At 38.3% G+C, this 23230-nt stretch overlaps 1 protein-coding gene across 5 annotated transcripts in view; it reads right to left on the reverse strand.

The window, feature by feature from the left end:
• Positions 1-13283: 13283 nt before the first annotated feature.
• MARK1 (microtubule affinity regulating kinase 1) overlaps positions 13284-23230 on the reverse strand; it is a 139554-nt gene continuing 129607 nt past the window's right edge. For 3 of the 5 annotated variants that reach the window (XM_043484586.1, XM_043484587.1, XM_043484589.1), the window contains exon 17: positions 13284-15411. In XM_043484586.1, the coding sequence (XP_043340521.1) occupies positions 15057-15411 (355 nt within the window). In that variant the 3' untranslated portion in view covers positions 13284-15056. Of the gene's footprint in view, positions 15412-19322; positions 19368-23230 lie in introns of all 5 variants that reach the window. The other 2 variants (XM_043484584.1, XM_043484585.1) reach the window with 1 other exon arrangement.

Genomic DNA, 23230 nt, shown 5'->3' on the forward strand with positions numbered 1-23230 from the left:
CTAATCTGCCTTTTAAAAACTCTCAGGAGTGCCCCTGATTATAAGTTAAGTTGTTAAATTCCCTTCAGTACTCAAAGGACTCTGGAGGATGCTCACCTCCTAGCCTCTGCTCCCAGGAAAGGGAGTGGAATGGCCTGAGAGCCCATCCTTAGGAATCTTTCCTTCCTGGTAATAATTTGGAACCTGCTAATAATTAGTCCAAGGGATAGCATGTTCCCAGGCAAGAATACTGGAGTGGGTAGCCATTCCCTTCTCCAGGGGAACTTCCTGACCCAGGGATTGAACCTGGGTCTCCTGAGTCGCAGGCAGATTCATGAAAATATATCATCAGTTATTGAGTTAAAAAAAATGCTTAAGATATCTCAGAGTCTTAAAAATAATTGTTTATTTGAATTAACTTGCATAAGATAGTTACAGATATCTAATTGAAAATAAAATTTCCATCTGTAGACCTATAAAGGCTTTATATCTTTTGTTTTGCAATAAATATATGAATTTGGAAAGAAAGAGGGGCTTCCCTGGTGACTCAGACAGTAAAGAATCTACCTGCAACAAGGGAGACCTGGGTTCGATCCCTGGGTGGGGAAGATGCCCTGGAGAAGGGAATGGCTGCCCACTCCAGTGTTCTGACCTGGGGAATCCCACAGAGAGAGGAGCCTGGTGGGCTACAGCATGGGGTTGCAGAGTCAGACCCGACTGAGTGACTGAACAGCAACAATAACACTTCCGATTAGCCCAAACCTCAAACTTCGGGGTCACCAGCGTCAAGAGCCCAAGGTGCTTGATCTTACAGGCCCCGGGGCTGGAAGGGAACTGGAGCACAGCGTCAGCATTTGTTCACCCCTGGCTTCAACTCCAGCAGGGCTCTGGCATCCACCACGGTTGGAAAGTTCGAGAAAGCCCACGTGCTTCCCAGCGCAGCCCCTTTGCCGCTTTCTCAGCACAATTCTGGGGATAAGGGAACCATCGCAGGGCCAAGTGATTTGTTTATTTTCTATCTGGGGCGTTTCCAGACTCCAGTCTAGCTTGACAGCCCCACGTAGCTAAGAGCTTGGCTCTTTCCTCCTCACCCGCAGGCATCGCCTCAGGGCCAAGCAGGCCCCCTCCTCTGGTCCCCACACACAGCTCAGCAACTTGCCCAGAAAATGCAGGCCGCACGCCTGCCTGCCCGTCCATGAGAGCTTGTCACTCTCTGGAGTCCATTCACCAAGACTGCCCTGTACCACCACCAGTACATCATTCTACATCAGAATTCACCTGCGGACAAAGCCTTAAAGGAGAACACGGAATAGTCAAAATCATCCTTCAACACTGTAATAAAATTGGATCTTATTTGGTTGGATTTATTCAAAAGCCACTGATGACTTGGAAAACTCCCAAGCTATTTGCACTGAATATTGATAACAGAAAAATGTATGTGTAGAGAAAAAAGTCAGAATTATGACCTTATGAGTAAAAAGAATATTTCTGATCAAACCTGAAAAACCTGCACTTATATGCACTCTCCTTTGCCAACAGTGCATCATTCAAATATTTTTATGTATAAATATAATATACATAATAAAAACATATGTATATACATTCTAATATCATAAATAACAACATTTTTCCTGAATGTGTGTTAAGACATCTTAATAACTGGTACTGTATTTAGAAAACGGCAACACAGAAAACTATTTTGGCTTGTATATAGTAAAACCAAATAATTATTTAGTTTGATATAATAATACTTAGCACGAATGATGCATTGATTAGAAAGGAGGAAGAGGTAAGAAATATGAATTTGGTAGGGGTAGGGAGCAGAGATTATCAAAAACTCTCATATTAGGATAGAATTTAGTAAATGAAAATTTAATTAGAGACATGAAACTGTAGATTCTAAACATATTAAGAGAAATTGAATAGGGTGAATTTGTCATCATGGGCTTGTCTGGGTTTGTTCAGAATGCACATATATAAATCTTACACCTTTAGCTATGCCTAGAGTCATTGTCGGTGAGCCGTAAAACGACTATATGAAATTCTTGGTCAATACTCAGAAGACTGAAATATTATGGTATTTCTACTTATCTTAATGATATGAAGTTATAAAACTGACTTACTCTTTGCCAGTGACTGAATATAGCCCAAAGTAAAAAGCAGGAACTAAAATATTAAGAACTCAGAAATGTCAAATGCTGACCCTTTCAAACTGAAAATGAATGGAAACATTTGGACAGAACTCCGCTAAACCACAGAATGAGGAATTATTTCAGAGTTCTCTAAACCAAAGGAATTTTACTCTATAACCTCTGGTGCACTCTAAGTACAAAAGCAAGTACAAATACAAATTTTACTTTCATTTAGCAGTTTAATAATTACTATTCATACTGTATTGCTATTTTGGATCTTTTTCCTTTTATTGGCAAGTAAAATAAATTAGTAATTCTGTTAGCTTCATTATAAATCAAGAGCTTCACAGTGACAATTATATGTGTCATTAATGATAAAAGAAAAGAAGGCATAATTATAGTTTAAATATAGAATTAAAAATTTAAACATTATGGTTGTGAAGTAATATAAGGACTAAACTGAAAATACCTATGAATGTATTACACACTTGTGTTTGTGGAGAGATAGATTGGGAGGTGGACATTTTTTTTCTGTCTACTGAAATGGCCCATAGGTCATATCATCCTAGTAGCATAAAATCAGATAAGCACCTCTCATGCTAATAGTTTGGTCTCATATCAATTTCCAAGGAAAGGTAATGGGGTTTGGGAAAAACTGACTGATTGCATGCCTGGGATGAGGAAGGTGTAAGATGACCTTGGGATATCTGTTTACTAGAAAGCAAAGACACATTTAAAAACTGTGCATTGTGGCTGGTGGCTCTGTGGACGAGAATCTGCCTGCCAGTGCAGGAGACACGGGCTCATTCCCTGATCCAGGAAGATCCCACATGCCGCAGGCCTGTGCTCCACAGAAAGAGAAGCCGCAGCGATGAGAGGCCTACACAGCACAACTAGAGAGTCGGCCTCACTTGCTGCAAGCAGAGAAAAGCCCGTGAAACAACAAAGTCCCAGTACAGCCAATATTAAATAAATATTATTTTTAAAATTGTGCATTTTAGGTTACATGGGCTAGTAGGCTACAAAGCCAGATTGCTTTTTAACCTCAACATGCACACACACACACAAAACTAATGACCACAAATAATTGAAACCAATTGAGTCAATGAAAAACCATTGGCTCATCACAATATTCTAAGAGGAAAAATATGTGCAGTATAAAAGAATGTAGTTATAAAAGATATGGGTATTTTAAAAATGTTATTTTAATATTCCTAGGGGTTTGACTCTGTTAGACTCACAAAATGTGAAAAGAATGCAGAATTCTATGAAGTTCCAGAAAATTTATGAAAGCATTACATTTTGAAATGAGGGATCCAATGGAATGAAACTGAGGTGTCTTTGTAGCCAGATTAAACAACCTGAGTAAATCAAAGGGCAAAATTCAACTGAAGCAGCAAAGGACTTTAGTCTCAAATCCATGAGAAGGCAGAAGAAATAAATATGTTCTTCATTAAATCTAGAGAACGTGAGCCATGAGAACAAGCACTTTTCAAGGGCAATGGGGTATCTTGTGCGGGCAGGTCCCTAGGATTCCAACCATTGTGGGTGGTAGGGTACAAATACTGCATCCCAGACAGGGGGTTTCTCTGCCCTCTAGTGGTTCTCTCTAGTAATAACTGGAAAGTGAAAGTCCTACCCGATGCATTGTGAACCCATGGACTTCTCGGTGCCATGGAATTCTCCAGGCCAAAATAGTGGAGTGGGTAGTCTTTCCCTTCTCCAGAGGATTCCCAACCCAGGAATCGAACCCAGGTCTCCCACATTGCAGGCAGATTCTTTTTACCAGCTGAGCCACAAGGGAAGCCCAAGAATACTGGAGTGGGTAGCCTATCCCTTCTCCAATGGATCTTCCTGACCCAGGAATCGAACCAGGGTCTCCTGCATTGCAGGCGGATTCTTTACCAGCTGAGCTGTGAGAGAAGCCCAAATAACTGGAACTAACAATTTCAATATATCAAAATTTTTAAAGAAATGGTCTGGCATTTCTGTGCTTTGGGCTGGGAATATTCATTCAATATGGGGGCAGGGGTTAATATCACCCTGACCTGAATCTTTGACTGACAAATGCATTATTAGTCCAATGCAGCTCAATAGAACAAACTTCTAAAGTTGGTTCCACCCTCTTACACTGTTGGTGGGAATGCAAACTAGTACAGCCACTATGGAGAACAGTGTGGAGATTTCTTAAAAAACTGGAAATAGAACTGCCATATGACCCAGCAATCCCACTCCTGGGCATACACACCAAGGAAACCAGATCTGAAAGAGACACGTGCACCCCAGTGTTCATTGCAGCACTGTTTATAATAGCCAGGACATGAAAGCAACCTAGATGCCCATCAGCAGACAAATGGATAAGAAAGCTGTGGTACATATACACAAATGGAATATTACTCAGCCATTAAAAAGAATACATTTGAATCAGTTCTAATGAGATGGATAAAACTGGAGCCCATTATACAGAGTGAAGTAAGCCAGAAAGATAAACACCAATACAGTATACTAACGCATATATATGGAATTTAAAAAGATGGTAACAATAACCCTATATGCAAGACAGAAAAAGAGACACAGATATATAGAACAGACTTTTGGACTCTATGGGAGAAGGCGAGGGAGGGATGATCTGGAGAACAGCATTGAAACATGTATATTATCAAGTGTGAAACTGATCGCCAGTCCAGGTTGGATGCATGAGACAAGTGCTTGGGGCTGGTGCACTGGGATGACCCAGAGGGATGGGATGGGGAGGGAGGTGGGAGAGGGGTTCAGGATGGGGAACACATGTAAATCCATGGGTGATTCATGTCAGTGTATGGCAAAAACCACTACAATATTGTAAAGTAATTAGCCTCCAACTAATAAAAATAATTGGGGGAAAAAAATAAAGTTGGTTCCACAAAGAGGAATATAAAGGGGGACTATAGTCTGTGGGGTCACAAAGAACTGGACACCATGGAATGACTAACTTTATTTGGGTTTCCTTGCTTGCTCAGATGGTAAAGAATCGGTCTGCAATGCAGGAGACCTGGGTTTGATCCCTGGGTGAGGAATATCCCCTGGAGAAGGGAATGGCTACCCACTCCAGTATTCTTGCCTGGAGAATTCTGTGGACAGGGGAGCCTTGTGGGCTACAGTCCAAAAGAGTAGGACACGACTGAAGCGACTAACACTTTCACTTTTTTCAACTTGTTGGTGAAGAATTTAGAAAGTACTGGCAAAACAGCAAGCTGGGATTCCAGAGCCCAGCGTGCAAAATCTTCCTGGACCAGACTGGATAAAACCACTTACAAAAAACATCTTTGATCTCTGTTTCCTCATCAGAGAAATGAGGGTGTGAATGAAATTATTTCTCAGGCCACATCTGTCCACGATATTCTGGGAATACAATGTTTACAAGAGTTTAAAAATCTGAACCAATTTCTCAGTCTGGATTTCTTTTTTAATAATTGCAAGAAAATAAATGTTTATTAAATCTCTGGATTGGAGATTTTTTTATGGTTGAGTGATGAAAGAAATTGTAAAGGATAGGCTAGTAATTCAGAAGACAGCAGAAGGAAAGTGAAAGGCAAACAGCTGAGAAATACTGGCAACAAATAAGAAAAATAATGACAGCAAACTTTCATTGTGTCTAACATTTATTAGGGTCTTACAAAGAGCCAGGCATAGTCTAAGAGCTCTATATGGAATGTGAATTCTCAATCACTGGGTCACCAGGGAAGTATTGGGGGAATGCCTTTTTTTAAAAAAAAATTGTAATTGAAGGGTAACTGCTTTACAGAATTTTGTGGTTTTCTGTCATACATCAATAAGAATCGGTGCTGTCTTTTTAAAGAGAGAACAGAAACCTTTTAGATGCTAGTAAATTTGAAATGCCATTAGGGAAGAATCTCCAGCATCATGTTTTCTAGTACTTGCCAGGTATTCTTGTCACAAATCAGTACACTTAAAGAGGGGACAAAAGGTGATTTTAAGATGCAAAGTTACCTGAAAGTATACAAAATTGGAATTACCTGCCTTGAAAAGGAAACAATGGAAGAGGCCTGCTAAATGAAGCCAATGGCATTAAATTATATATGCTGACTTTAGAAAACAATAGTAATTAAGAACTGTAAGCCTACAGTGAAGACATGACTCCTATGAGCTAAGTTTATTTCTGCCCTTTTTGTTGTTGCTGCTCTTCTTTTTGCTTAGTTGTGGTAAGATATGCATATACAACTGACTATCTCAATCATTTATAAGTCTAGAGTTCAATGTTGTTGAGTACATTCATGTTGCGCAACCCAATCTCCAGAATTACTTTCATCTTACAGAAGTGAAACTTTATACCCACTGAGCAACTCTCCACTTCCCCTTTCCCCAGCCCCTGGCGATCACAATTTCATTTTCTGTCCCTATGAAACTGACAGTGAGCTACATCACGTAAGTGGAATCAAGCAGTGTTTGTCTTTTTGTGACTGGTTCATTTCACTTTAGAGCATGCTGCCTGTGTTTTCTTCTGGGACCTTTATGGTTTCAGGTCTTAACATTTAAGTCTTTAATCAATTTTGAGTTTATTTTTGTATATAGTATTAAGAAAAGTAGTCCAGTTTGATTCTTTTGCATGTAGCTGTATAATGTTCTCAACACCATTTATGGAAGAGGCTGTTTTTTACCCACTGGCATGCCTCCTTAGTCATAAATCGACCACAAATACGTGGCTTTATTTCTGGGCTTTCTATTCTGTTCCACTGAGCTGTGTGTTTGTTCCTGTGCCAATACCATACAGTTTGATTACTGTAGATCTATAATATAGTTTGAAATCAGGGAGCATGATACATCTAGTTTTGTTGTTCTCTCTCAAGATTGTTTTGGCTATTTGGGGTCTTTTGTGTCCCCATACAGATTTTGGAATTATTTATTCTAGTTCTGTGAAAAATGTCATTGGTATTTTGATAGGGATTGCACTGAATCTGTAGATTGCCTTGGATAGCATGGTCATTTTAGCAACATTAATTCTGCCAATCCATGAGCACAGCACACCTGTTAGTTTGTGTCATCGTCTGTTTCTTTCCATAAGGTCTTATAGTCCTTGATGTGTAGGTCTTTACCTTCTTGCTTAGATTTATTCCTATTTTATTTTTACTGATGTAATTGTGAATGGGATAGTTTTCTTCTCTGATAAGTTTGCTGTTAAGTGTATAGAGATGCAAAAAAATTTATGTATGTTAATTTTGTACCCTGCAACTTCACTGAATTCATTTATTAGTTAAAATCGTTTTTGGTGACATTTTTAGGATTTTCTACGTATAGTATAATGCCATTTGCAAACAGTGAGAGGGGGCTTCCTTTCTCGTTCCTTAGAGAAAAAAAGTCAGGTTTTCACTGTAAAGTATGGTGTTAACTGTGAGCTTGTCATATATGACATTTATTGTGTTGAGGTATGTTTCCCTCTGTGCACTTTCAGGAGAATTTTTACCATAAATTGAAGTTGAATTTTGTCAAAAGCATTTTCTTCATATATTGAGCACATGAGTTTTGTTCTTCAGTTTGTTAATATGGTGTATCACATTGATTGATTTGTGGATATCAAGCCATTCTTGCATCTTTGGGACAAAACTCACTTCATCATGGTGTATTAGCCCTTTAATGTATTGCTGAATTCAGTTTGCTAATATTTTACTGAGGATTTTGCATCTATGTTAATCATTGATTCATGCCTGTACTTTTCTTCTTCTGTGGTGTTTTGTCTGGGTTTGGTATCAGGGTGATGCTGGCTTTATAGAACGAGTTCTGAAAATGTTCCTTCCTCTTCAGTACATTGGAATGGTCTGAGGATAGGTGTTAACTGTTCTTGAGATGTTTGCTAGAATTCACCCATGAGGCCCTCTTGTCCTGGACCTTAGTTTTTTGGGAGGTATTTTTTTAAAATTATTGATTCAGTTTCAACACTGGTAATTCTGGTCATATTTCTATTTCTTCCCAATTCAGTCTTGGGAGATGGTGTTTCTAAAAATTTATCTTTTTATTCTAGGTTGCACATTTTTATTGGCATATATTTGTAGTAATTTTGGGATATTTTGTGTTTCTGTAGTGTTAGTTTTAATTTGTTTTTCATTCCTGATTTTATTCAGGTCTCAATTTTTCTTGATGAGTCTGATGAAAGGCTTATCAATCTTGTTTGTCTTTTCAAAGAACCAGCTCTTTGTTTCATTCTTTTCTATTTTTTTTTTTTTTTTTAGCCTCTTTTATTTTTTGCTCTTATTTCCTTCTACTGTCTTTGGGATTGTTGTTGTTCAATTTTTCCTAGTTCTTTTAGGTGTAAGATTCAGTTCAGTTCAGTTGCTCAGCCGTGTCCAACTCTTTGCAACCCCATGGACGGCAGCACACCAGGCCTCCCTGTCCATCACCAACTCCTGGAGTTTACTCAAACTCATGTCCATTGAGTCAGTGATGCCATCCAACCATCTCATCCTCTGTCGTCCCCTTCTCCTTCTGCCTTCAACATTTCCCAGCATCAGGGTCTTTTCAAATGAGTCAGTTCTTCGCATCAGGTGGCCAAAGTATTGGAGTATTCAGCTTCAGTCCTTCCAATGGTTGGTTGAAATTTTTCTTGTTCCGTTAGAACTGGTTTTGCTGTGCTCCATAGATTTTGGATTGTTACGTTTCCATTTCTGTCTCCAGGTATTTTTAAATTTCCTTTTTCTTCAGTGACCCATTGATTACTTAGTAGCATTTCTTTTTAGCCTCCACATATTTGTGTTTTTTGCAGTTTTTTTCTTGTAGTTTATTTCCAGTCTGACAGTTGTGGTTGGAAAAGACCACCTATGTTTTCTTCTAGGAGTTTTATAATTTCAGGCCTGAGGTTCAATCTCTTTGCTCCTCAGGAGTAGCTAGGAGTTCAGTTAATGCTTGATTGCGACTCACAGAGTCACAGAGTGGGACTTATTGGGGGTTGGGTTACATATTTAGTTGTAGATTCAGTTTATCCATGGAAGTAGCCAAGTTCAGGATCCTCCCACATCACCATTTTAAACAAGAACCAGCTTATCCATGCTTTCTAAAATTTTGAACACATGCTGCTTTTTTAAGAATAAAAGTCTTTACCAACAGGATAGTGTATATGACTATTTTCATTGCTATTAAAAATTATTTTATAACTCCTGGATGGAGAAGTAACATTCAAGGGAACAGAAACAGTTCAACAGGTGAGATTTCCAAATTGCTGTAAATGTCCTTTGCAAAACTGAGCCAAGAAATAAGTGAGGCACCAAGACACTACCAAAACAGGTAAATGTTGGTCTCTAGAAAAATCTTTTGAGTAATGTAGGAAGTAATTACATTAAGATGGAAAATGAAAGATAACTATTATCAATTAGCATGGGTTCACTAAGGAAACCTTGTATCAGATAACCTTTCCCTTCTTCCTTTCGTTGTTTTGTTGTTATTACTACTAAAGCGTGTCATGGGAAGTATGTCTAAATTTAAGCTAAACATTTTGGAAAATCAAAGCATGAGTAAGCTGAATAAGAGACTACTCATGATTGTTAAATGAAATACATGCATATTCATTTCTCCATGTGCTTGTGCTTCAAGCCCATACCAGCAAAGGATGCAGCTGGGGGAGATAAGGATGGGAAAGAAGAGGGCTGTGCTTTGGGACATGGTCTTTTTTGCACTTTGCATCTGGCCCTGCAAATATTTAGAGCAGGCTAGCCTTGTCTTTGGAGCAGCAGCAGTAGCATGAGCAGTTTTGGGGGACAGCTTAGAGTAGATTCAGCATTGTAAGAGCCTTTCAATCCAGGATATTTTGATTCTTTGACCAAGTTTATTATCAGTTAATCTAGACATGGTAACAATTTTCTATACAAATTTCCATTAGAGTTGAAAATTTCATATAAAGTGTATGGTGGTATCAAATTTTAAAATATCTCATACAGAATTAGCTACAGATGGCATAAAGAGAAAACAATAAACCCAATATAACTCAGGTTCCACCTTAATAAAATAAAATTTTGAGAATCCATAGTTAACTTTAGTTGGTTTTGTTTATATGTAAGTAGACATGAGTTGGACATTTTATGTTTTAAAGTTTTTGATTTCTCACAATAAACAGGTATTAATTGATGCTTTTCTATCATTTTACTTGCTTTACTATTTCTATGACATCATCTAAGATAAAACATGACTTACCTAGAGATGATCTTAGTCTTCCTCAGCTTTTTTCAATTTCATATTTCAAAGTGAATATCATTAAAATTTAACATTTTTTTCCTTAGAAAATTAAGATCAAGATTGAAATATCATTTTCCATACATTTGGTCTATATTATCAAATGTAGTACCATCAAACCACTAAGGGTAAGCTAAGCAAGCAGCAATTATTTAGGAAATTTTACAGAACATGTCTATTTGCAATGATAATACAGTACAGCAATAGTTATCTAAGTTTCTTTTTCTTAAAAGATGATGTCTCTTGCATATGATATTCCATATCTACAAATGGTTTTGGGGGATTTATTTCCAAAACATACAGTATGTGCCAAGAGCATTGAAAAAATTGAAATATGCACTGGCTGTATTATAAATTTTTTTTTCAGATAATTCCTCATCATATACCCTTCTCCTTTACACATCTCTTGCTTTATACTCATGAACATGTACTGTTCTGTTACATGTACAGAAAAATGCAATGATGTTACAGCCCAACGAGATGAACGAAAAAAATTTAATTTTTAACCATGCTGACTTTAAAAAATTAAAAATGTGATATAGACAAGTTTCTACATAAATGTGTGATCTAATTTTTTTTTTTAAACAATAGTTCAGTTAGAACATTATTTGCATGCAGGAAAACTTTTGAATGGAGGCTAAATATTATGAATATTACCATGTCAGGTAATGCATCCTTTGTATTCCCATTAATATTCTTGAGCTCTGTTCTGGAACATAGTTACTTAGAAACAGTTCTTCCGGATATTGCTTCCTAAACTTTGTTAAGCAGTACTTAATCTAGGGTTAACTGGTTCCCACTACTGAGGCAAAACTTCTGAGTACTCTCCCCATGACCCATGAGTTATGAGGTTTTTCACTGTGGCTGGCTGGAGCAGGCACTACTTCTGTATGAGGTTTGAGGATCATTCCAATATTTCAGGTGGTCCTTTCACTGGTTTCATGTAGTTTTCTCCACGTGTGTGCTGATCTCTGCCTATCTCTGGAGTTTTGGTATAGCTGTCTCCCTCCAGACTTCAGCTGCCTCGGTCTCCCTGGTCTCCCAGCTCCAACTCCTTAATGAAGGTGTACTTCATTAAGTGGACTTCCACGTGGACTTCCCCTCCATGTGTCACAGCCTGGAAACTCTCTCCAGGCAGACAGCTGGGTCAGTCACAAGGTTCATGTCACTTGTTTCCTCTTAGGGATCACTGTCCTTCATTGGCTGATATACAATGTTTTGAAAACATTCCATCAAAATGACAACGCCGTTCGGATCTGTTGTTTCATGTTTTGTCTTTGTTTTCTTGTTTTATATAGAAGGATAACTCTAGTACTTATCCATGTTGGATGAAAGCAGAAGTCTTCATGTACCAGCTGACAACGCGAATCATTATGCCAGGAAGCTCTCCCTGCATTCCACTCAGTAGAATATGGGCCACATCCTACTCATGCTATCCTGTTGATACAGCTTTAGAAATGTCTCTCAAATATACCCTCCTTTCAATCCTATGCTAATCATCTCTATCTAGACTATTTCATCCACGCTTTGCAGCTAATAGCCTCTGAAAAGATCTTCCTGGCTCTACCTAGCCTTCAATCATCCCACAGATTTCTATTAAATACAGTTTTTTTTTTTTTTTTTAAACTGCTGTTTCCTCAGAACCTAGAATCTGATGTATATTGGTACTTGAAAAAATTGCCGAATTAATGAATTGTTCATTTACAATCAATTTATTAGGTATCTCCTGGGCTTGAAAAGGCCAAATTTCTTCCCTCTAATCATAGGTCAAGTTCAAGCTGAGGTTGCCAATCAATGCTTTACATAATCTTCTATCCATCAACCTAGGTAAACCCTGTCACATCACAGAATAAGTGGTTCATTTCTAAAATGTGTCTTACAGTCTTACTAACTTCCAGCCTTTTCTCACATGTTCCTTCCATTCACCTTCTTGAATTTTATCCATCCTCAAATCCCTCAAATGCCCTTCTTTTCTCATGCTGATACAGAACCCACCTCCTCTGAATTCTTACAGCATCTATTCTTTTGTGCTTATTTGAGCACTTTCACTGTTTTCTATTTGGGTATGTATTTTCGGTCGGGGTGTATTTATATTTTGTTTTCCCAAATGGACCAAAATCTTGCAGAAGTAGGAAAACCTCTTTTACAATTCCTTTATATATTTTAAGACACAGGAGGTCCCTCCAGGAGGTCCCTCAATAGATATTTTTAAAGTGAAAGCAGAGATCTTGATGGACAGACACATGCATTAAATCACTTATTTACAGTAAATTGGCATTTCACTCCATCACATGTCCTTTTTTTACCCACATTGTGAAATGGTACTGTTGGTGAAAATCACCTCACAATAAAGTATTTTGGGTTTTAAATAAAATCCCTTCTTAGATTATATTATTGGGTCAGGATTTTGGAGCATATTTCATCTTATTATTTATCAAATTAATACTGTCTCTACAAAATAATTTAATATTAGCAATGTTATATAAAATAATACTTAAACAGAAATGAAGGAAATCCTGATATTGCATAGTCAGTGAACATAATCTGGTATTTATTTATGCAAACATACTATAAAACGTCTCTAAATCTTCAAAAAAAGTTATGTTGCCATATAAAATGGAAAAACCTAAAGTGAATACTAATATTCATTTTTAGCTCATTAAAAAGTACTGAAGTAAAATTCCTTGCTACAAACGCAGAAGAGATAACCAGAGTGAGAAAATGTAAAAAGAAAAAAATCATTCAGCTTCTACTTTGGAAAAAGCATGTCTATTTTTCAAAAAATGTTTTAATTGATAGGAATTCCAATAAAAAGATTAATTTTTTTCTTGTCATGCCATAATGACATCTCAAATACCTACATAGATTTTACCCTGTTAACTAAACTTAGCACACACAAAAGAAACTCCCCATACAGAAGACTTCTGCACTGGAAAACAGGTAATTCACATTCTGACAAAGAGCAAAAGACAAGTGCTTTATTACGAGAACTGTTCAAGTAAAATTTCAGTGTGCACCAGTGAAAGTGAATAAAGATTTGCATCATTTTTTTTTTTGAATGAACACTAGGTTAAAAGGGGGCTACACAGTTGTTTTTTGTTTTTTGTTTCCAAACACCATCCTCTGCTAAGGCAAAAATACACTTCATTTTAGAACACAGCTGTTACAGAAGAAAGCTACATCACAGTACAGTACAGATCACCCTAGTCTGGAAGCCATCATGGAATGGCACATCACCTACGCTTAGAGCTTTCTAATGCAGGCTAGAATTACAGTATTTTGTCACAGCTTTATTTCTCTTTAAACTGATGAAATTGGAATACACTTTCTATTTCTCAGGAGTGTGCAGATGGGGCCCATATGCTGATATTACAGTAATTACAACATTAAATAACATTGCACAGTCAACCTCCAAGGCTAATTCAGTAGAAAATAACAAGTATTAAAATGTACCTTTACTAGTGGTTTTACATCGCATATATCACTAATTATGAAAGAAAAGTAGGCAAATGCCCAATTACAAAGCTGCACACTATAGGTATAATGATGTGGAATAAATACAAGAAATCTGGCAAAATATTAAAAACAAAACAGGTCACATGGGAACCAACTGAACAACCACATAAGCGTAAATCAATAATATACTATTATAAATAGCATGTTTTGCTCCAAAGTCTCTTATGTAATGACAGATAGTACTATGTCAGGGGTGGATGGAGAGGCTTGGGGGGAGCATGAGGCAAACGTTCCCAATGCCCATTAATTCCTGAGGTGGCATTATTTCTTAACTGATGCATTGTTCAACACTGTAAAGATGAGTTTGTGCTATGAAACGGTCCCAACATTATTATATTATACTTTCACAATTAATGTCATGGGATTTGGAAGGCAGCAAACCTAAGTGACACTTATATTATAATAGCCAGATAAAATATTGACTCTCTTTAATTTTGCCACTCCGATTAGTAGTGGGCCAGGAAACACTTTCAAGTTCAAAAGAAATTTGATGTAGATTTAACTTCTTCCCCAGGACTTCTTAGTTAGCTCAAGGCAAAGCTATTATTATTTTCATGTACTTTATTTTAAAACCTCTAAGTGCCAACACTGTAAACATTTTGTATCTTCTCAACTAAACCTTGTCTGATAACAAGGATAAGAGCAAAGATAAGCAGGAGTAATTCTGTGTATAACAAAGCTGATCTATTTATCAGCTTCTGGTTCAAATTTAAATATGGTTTAAAAATAACTTTTAAAAGTCCATGCTACAATTGTAAAGACTAGTTTTCTGTGCACTTTTTTTAACTCTGGACACAATTTTCAAAATTGCATGATGGAGGTAAGAATTTTAAAAACCCACCAGAATGTAAATAACAGAAAGAACATTTTCAACTCAAAGCATCAAACGTACATTTACGTGCAGAAATCTAGACAACTATACAAGTTTTTAAGCAATCATCTGTTTTATTATACAACTCTATAAACAGAAGATGAACAGAAATACACAATATACTTACCTGTACATGTGAACCTACTTTTTTAGCTACAGATATTTATTATAGTTCATACTGACTTTAATTTTATAGTTCATAACTATGTATAACCTTATTGCAATAAGGGCAAATTCTACATGGGGAGATTCACAGGCCAATCACATTAGGCATCACCAGTACATTCAAAAACTGTACCTCATATACGGGTGTATCTTCCCTGATCCTGTAAATTCAAGTGTCTTTACAGCTTCAGCTCATTTGCTACTTTAGATGCAATGTTTTTAAAGGCGATGGACGTCCCGGATATTCGTTTGAAGCGGACCCCATTGAGGGACAGTCGTGGCAACTTGCAGACTTCCATTTCCCACTGCACAAGGCTATCCTGCCTGGCATCACCATGGACGCAGAAAAGCAAAAACCTCTCTTTCTGTTCATAATCACAGTTATTTGCATCTAACACTTTGCGGATTTCTCTCATCATGTCATTGGGGTCCATTGAACTAGTGGTCTTCATGCTCCACGTGAACCGCAGAGAACGTGGCTTGGAATCTTTACCCTCCTCCTTTTCTCTTTCTTTTGGTTCCCCTGTTGTACTTCTGGAATAAGAGGACAGAGGGGGGAGGGGGGAAAATGAAGACAAAAACTCCTGTCAGCAAAGACATCAAAACACACAAAAAATATAAGCAGTCACAATCCAGGGGCTAATAAAATGACTGTTTGTAGACTACCTTCAAGTAGATACAAAGATTTGTATCATCTTGCTGTTACAAAAAGGAGATTCCAGGATGCCATCTGTTTTGACTCTTATTAATACCTTCCATTTAAAACAGCTTATTTTCTTAAATATATTAGTTTGTGGGAAATGTTTGCATCCAAAAGCAAACAACTTGATATTTTTCCTCCATATTTGTTTGAAAATGCAGATTCTCCATTTTCTATACATTTATACAAAATGGAGACCACAAGCAAGTTGCTTATAAACACACATTTTTGAAATATAAAGAAAAATTTTCTTTTTTTTCTACTTTTTTTTTTTTTGCACAGGAGGTCTGGGGACCAGAAGAACAGTAATGGCTACTGTGGGATTATTTGTACCTGATGATGTGGAGAAAGAATGTGGTTCTGCAGTGGGGTAACATGCAGGAGTGCAGACATCAGATTTCAATGTTCTGCTAAACATATCCTTCAAATAGTCTACAGGGCTCCAAGTGACCTATTATACTCCAACTCCCACCCCTAACCCTCCATCTATTATTTTCCTCCTTGCTCACACCCATCAAGACACTGGTTTCCATACTGTTCTCTGAACACACGGGGTGCGTTTTTGCCTTAAGGCTTTTACATAGGCTGTTCCCTCTGCCGTAAATGCCTTTTCCTCAGATGGCTGCCCACCTTCTCCCTGTGGTCTCTAGTAACTCTGCCTACTCTGGCAGGGCCAATTCCTTACCTTGCTCTATTTTTCCTCGACAGTACTTATCACATTCTTATATACTATTTAGTTCACTTATTATATTTATCGTCTGTCTTCATCACTAGATTGTAAATTCCAATAGGGCGAGGAGTTTTGTTGGTTTTGTTGACTAATGTATCTCATACATCTAGAACTGTGCTAAGCAAATAGCAGGAGATTAACGCACAACCTGTTAAATGAGTCAACGTTACTGGATTTTCCTTATAGGAGGTCTCCCCATAAATAATATAGTATCAGAAAACCTACTTCAAATAATCAAAGAATGGTAAAATTAATAATTATTTATGATTCAGAAGATGCTGTAATTAAATTTGTTGAGTAGTTATCCAAACAGGTGTTACAATTTTAACTTCTTAATCTAACTAACTTGCGTGTGATTTAAAGAAAAAAAAAGGATACAATTTGAAAGGAATTTATATTCTACTATATAAATATTTTATGCCTGTATGTACATTTTACATCAATATTATCATATAATGTATATTCATGTATATGTTTATATTTATACATTTTTATGTATTCATTTACATATCTGTTTTCCTCCTCATTCTTAGATATTTCAACAGACAAACCTCTGCCAACTATGCAAACTTGAAAAAATTGGGAAAAGAGTAAGTGTAGAAGACAAATTTCCAAAGACTATCAAGCAACTATGGAGAGCACTTATCTCAGTGTCTTCTCTATTAATCTCTCTTATTTGTTCACTAAATCTAAGCTATGACATCACAGGTCTCTGGGTGTGTGTGCAGATCCAACCAGAGTCATTCACCAGGACCATATGCAGAACATGGGCCATGGGGTCAGTGTGCTAGGGTGGGGAGGTACCCAGGAGACCATGTGATTGAACACAAATTTTAAAAACAGAACTGACAACTGGGAAACTTAAATCACTTCTCCACAGTGAAAAGCGAAGACTAGAAATCAGATGTTTTACTCCAAGTCTAGTTTTCTTTCCATTCCATCAAGGAAACCTGGTGACCTTAAGACAACAGGCACGTACAAGGTACTTTTCTACCTGTATCTCAAAGGCATCACCACTGTTGTAACATTAACTGTACAAAGTGCCTGGACATACTGACATCAAAAGTAACAGCTAACACTGACTTAGGAGTACTTACTGTGAAGTGAAGTGAAAGTCGCTCAGTCATGTCCAACTCTTTGCGACCCCATGGACTATACAGTCCATGGAATTCTCCAGGCCAGAATACTGGAGTGGGTAGCCTTCCCCTTCTCCAGGGGATCTTCCCCACCCAGGGACTGAACCAAAGTCTTCTGCATTGCAAGTGGATTCTTTACCAGCTGAGCCACAAGGGAAGCCTAGGTACCAGGGCTTGTTCTAGGTGCCTAACATGTATTAATTACTCATCTACCCCTTACAACAACCCTAGGAGGCAGTCAGAGTGAGGAAGCATGGGTGCAAAGGGTTAAAGTAACTTTCTTAAAGGTATACAGCGAGGTAAGTGGCACAGCATAGCTCACACCCATGAGGTCTGGCTCAAAGCCAGCACTATTCACCACCATGAATAGGACAAAACCTCACTGTAACAGGTTCGGTCCCACCGGTGCTCGTTACTGCTTCTTCATCTGTAAAATGTCTACTTTTCACTTGGCTGTCATGAGGATTAAACGACCAGCTGGTACCTTACTGATAGTAGGTATCTGATAAGTTTGTTCAAAAGCAAAAAAAAAAAAAAAAAAAGAGAGAGAGAGACATGTAGTCACATTAAAAAGATAAATGCATGCAGATTAACTGCAGTATCGGCAGCCACTTGTGACCTTACATGCTGTTAAATGTCTCAGAGGAAAACTGAGTAGAAAGATAGGATGAGTTGCAAGAAGGGGGCTCAAGACTAAGTGACTCAGCGAGGGAGGGGCTAACAGCAAGAGTCGTGCGTGTTTATTTAACAGGCAGACGGAGGCTGAAAATTGTTCTGCCTCCCTCTGGCTTCCTACTATGGTGACTTGGGTACCTAACCCCAAAAAAGAAACATTTCAACTATTATGATTAAACACATACACAGCAGAGTTTGTGAAAGAAACTACACAGGGACACTCAATAAAGCTTTTCCAAAGCTGACGGTGGTTTTTTATTTTGGCCGCATGGCAGGTGGGATCTCAGTTCCCCAACCAGGGACTGAATCTGCGACATGTGCACTGAAAGTGCAGTCTTAACTACTGAACCACCAGGGTTTCCAAAGCTCATGGTGTCTATTTTACAAGTAATTTTAAAAGGAGAAATTAAATTGAGGCGTGCTTAGCTGGTCAAATATAATCCCTGAATCCCAGGCCTCTGTTCTACTGAGGAACTGCTTGTCAAGGTTCTAAGGTTTATGCTGTACCCCTTAATGCTGGTGTACGTTCAAAATAATTAAACGTCTTCATTTCTTAAATTTCCCATTTATAAATACAACACAAGCACTAACATGTCACTAATGTGGTCCACACCAGTGGCATCAATGCCCCTCCCTGCCAATCACAAACCCTAGGGGTAGGGCCCAGCCACCTGGTTCATCCAGCCCTCCACCCTATTCTGACTGTGCTCAAGTTTGCAATCCATCACCAAAATGAATACACAAGCAGTATTAAGTGTCAAATAAAATATGGCAGGGTGAGAGTTTTGAAATGTGGTCCACCAATGAATAGTCCCCTAAAATATATTTTCTAATATCACAGCTTCCTATGTATTTGGTTACCTCCATGTTCTGGGTTATTTGACTAATTTTATTTACATCATTTTTGTGAGAAAAGGATCAGTATATTTTAATCTATTAATTCTTCTGCATGTTTAAGACATGTTTTTTAATAGGACAGAAAGGCTCTAAGGCATACAATTCAAAATAATGTTTAGAAAACACAAACAAAGCTAATAATAAATACTGGGCAACATTAGGAAAACCCATGCCAATATAAAACTATAAACGCACATTCTGTCTAGTTATCAGTTCTCTCCATGTTTATTAAGTGCTGTTAAGTATTTCAAAAGAGCGTCTTCACACACGGGGACCTAGCAGCGAAGTATTAATAGTGGCTCCTCACCTTGAGGTGTCGGCTCTGCCACTGGCTTCGCCTTCACTTGGATCCCTCAAAACAAAGTGAAGGTTGAGATTTAATGATAAAAGTGAAAAAAATTACCAAGAAAACCTGTATCTAAAATGATTTTAAAATTAACTTGTTGAGCAAATTTCTAGCATGACAGATCTCTATTACTAGTCAGTCTAATATCATTTATGTTTCTCATCATAACCACACTTGACTATCATTTATTGAGCGTCTACTGGGTATTGTCAGAGAGGACATGCTAAGTGATGGCTTAGGATTTTTACGTGATCTTCCAATTTCCAGCCATGACTTTAAAGTCATAATTTATCTTTTCACTTTTAGTTCAATCTAAAGTTAAAACTATTTAATAATTATAGCAGCAAGATTTAACTTCATAATGGTTATTAACCATAACTGGAGTAGTCGCTCAATTTAGAAAAATATAAATTAATCCTGCAGTGAGAAATAAAGCTCAACATGTAAGTATTTCTGAAAATAAATACTAGTTTTTAAATACGCAAGTAACTTATTTCAGAAATTATGCTAATGATTCATGCACATGATAAAATATTACAGCACACCAAACAGCCTATCCAAGCAGGTGAGTCTAAAAACATGAATTCAATCTTAAAAAGAAACACTGATCTTACCTGGATATCCACCTGTGAAATAAAACCAGGAAAACTCCACTAACTGTTCTTTTGTTGAATGTAATTAATAATTTTAAAGTCTACCAAAATTTTAACTATTTGTCATATTCAAAGGTAATTAAGTATCTACATAAGAGTATCAAGTTATAAACCAGCTGAAATATACTGAGATGACTTGTGGTAGCAAAACAGTACTAAACAGCTGGGAAAAATCAACAACTTGAATCCTTAAGTTAACATTTTCTTAATGTTTTAATCATTCCAGAAACATTATTTATGTAAAATGAATGCAACAGGAGTAAAATCAGTACCACTTTCCTCATCCCTCAAATTAATAACAATGCTGTATATCAGTACAACAAGCTCTAAAACTTCAACCAGTTAAAATGTGAATGCCTTATATACTTCTCAGGGTTTTTAACTGTAGGAAGTTCGTGACAGACGTATTAGGTAAAAACCATTTACCTATCTGAATTAAAAAGGAAAATAAGATAGATTCTCACATCCATATAGGTTTTCTTAAATTTATATTTTTAGTAAGTGGCATCTTCCTTGGGAAGTATAGTAAAAGTTCAAAGCCATTTACACAAACCCTTTTTTACTACAGCACACTGAAATACACATTTTTCAGGAGGCTCAAATGAAGCGTGCATTTTGAGTTACATGTAGATATACTGATAGATACTGAGGGGCAGTCTTTTGATTGGGCAAGAAAGATAATAATGCCGCTGATTCCTGCTGCTAAGATAAAATTCCTCTAACAGGAAGGGACCTACGTTGCACTGGACTTTTCTACGGCTGGCAGACTGCTGCCCACCTGTAAGCATTAGGAATGAAACACACCTTAGGCCCTACTTCCCTTGTGGTAACTATTTGCAACTGATTTGTCACATCGTTCCCCATATCCTGTTCGTGCCTGCCTGGATGCCACGAAGACATTGGCTGAAAGAATTTCTGCTATTTGGCAACGGTTTCAAACAGTGCATAAGTCAGCTCCAAGCAGCCGCGGAGGGAGGCACCTGGGGACAGGGAAGTGCAGCTGGCTGTAACAGCACATGTGGTGCGTGCGGCACGGTTCTCCAATATTGAAAAGTTTAAAAAAGCCACATATCTTATATATAATCAGCTGAACTAATCAGGTTATTCCCTATATAAGAACTATGAGGTTTGATATAATCTCCAGTCTATACAGGTGGTATACAGAACTCCTCCAAAACACATCATTCTAAACACTATTTAAGACTTTGGAAATAGAATGTCTACATCCTCCCCTGATGGATTATTCTAGTGTAAATCACTTTACTAATTAGAAAGTTCTTTCTTAAGCCCAGAAAACAACTCTTTCATGTGGTCATTCTGGCGTCCAGCTTCTTACTGGCCAAGGAGAACTACTAGCTGGCTTCTTTGTGATAATGGTTTTCAAATACATGAATGATTAACTCTGAACTATTCTGTATCCTTCTTTTCTTAAAGCTTAATAATCCAAATTCCTTTACTTTTTCCCTATAAAATCCTATTCCCCCCCACCCCCCGCCATCTTTTAAAGCCTTCAGTAGCACATTGACTGAGTTGGTTCCTGAACCTGTGAGGTGTCTTGGCCTGCAAGTTGGGTTTGAGCCAGCCCTGCCCCCAGCGCATGGGGTGTGGTGTGGATCCCGCGGAGGCATCAGCGTGTCGCTCCATATCTTCCAGCTTTAGGTAGAGTGAGGTGAGGAAGCCAAAGGGAACACAGAGAAAGGCTGGGCTTGAGCCCAGGACAAGCTTAAGAAGACAAGTGGGAAGGATGATAACTTGACAGTTGAGTTGAGAATATTAAATAAGGCACTGAAAAAGTTCTCTACTTTATCGCCAAGTCTCCAACACCCTAAAGCTCAACAGGCTGCAAATGCATAAAGATCAGCTACATGTCCAATCTGCCTGTTGCTAGAGAGTTCAGTGGGTTCATCCCTGGGATGGAAACTCAGGCTTGCCTGTCTTCCTGCATTCCTGTCTTCCTGAAGCAGAATCAGACGGCCCCGCCTCGAGCCACAAAATGCTACCCTTATGGCACTGCTGTGAACACAAACACATTTGTAAAGCCAAAGCTGTTCACAGCGTGACAAGTGACCTCCGAACAGAACTGAATTTCTTCTCTTCTCTAACCAAATCCAGAATTAATTAAAATATGCTAAAAATCAAGACATTAAAAAACCCTATTGGACTTCCCTAGAGGTTAAGTGGATAAGAATCCACTTGCCAATGCAAGGGACATGGGCTCAGTCCCTGGTCCGGGAAAATTTCACATGCCTTGGAGCAACTAAGCTGGTGTACCACAAGTAACAAGCTGCAACTCTACAGCCCGTGAGCCACAACTGCTGAGCCCACTTGCTGTAACTACTGAAGCTGAGGTGCCCTAGAGCCTGTGCTCTGCAACAAGAGAAGCCACTGCAATGAGAAGCCTGCACACAGCAAAGAATCGTCGTCCCCACTAGCCCCAACTAGAGAAAGCCTGCACAAAGTAACAAGGACCCAGCACAGCAGAAAAAACAAAAACAAAAACCCTCTAGTTTCTGACAAACAACAGCAAACAACCTCCTCCCTCAGATCTTTCTTTCTGCCCCCTCAAGCCCTCTACTAAATGACATTGTTCAAAGGGGAATAAGGGCATGGTGGAACTCGAGAAACTTTCATACTAGCACCCACAGAGGCTGGCTCTGAAACTTTTATTCCCTCAACCTTGTCCTCTCAGGACCTGTTTCCTTCAGCGCACTTATCAGAATGCTTAATAACTTTCTTTACTTTTTAAACTGTCCTCCACATTATTCATCTACTCATGGGATAAAAATTTACTGAATGCCACACTGCACGTCAGAGGAAGCATTCACTGTTCAGCAGGAGATTCAGCATAGAACAGAGCAAGCCAACCACAAGCCCCTGTTCTCACAGAGAGCATCTTCTCCTTGGGAGAGATACAAGACGAACAAGTCAGTCAAGGAAATCCACTATTTCAGGTAGTGTCAAGTGCTGTGGTGAAAAATAAAGCAGGAAGAGGGGGTGTGGAGGAAGAGGTGGTGAGGTTCAACAGGGAGTTGAGGAAGACCTCCCTGAGGAAGTGCCAGTCCAGCAAAGACCCGAATGAGGTGTAGAGCCAGCCACGCAGGTGTCAGGGGAGTACGAAATCCTGAACGGGTACGCCTGGGGTGTTCGAGGATGGTCAGGTGCCCTGAAAGGCTGGTGGGGGAAGGGGAGGAGTGGAGAAGATGGAGTCAGAGCAGG

This window comes from Cervus canadensis, chromosome 13, assembly GCF_019320065.1.
Source record: "Cervus canadensis isolate Bull #8, Minnesota chromosome 13, ASM1932006v1, whole genome shotgun sequence".
Lineage (NCBI taxonomy): Eukaryota > Metazoa > Chordata > Mammalia > Artiodactyla > Cervidae > Cervus > Cervus canadensis.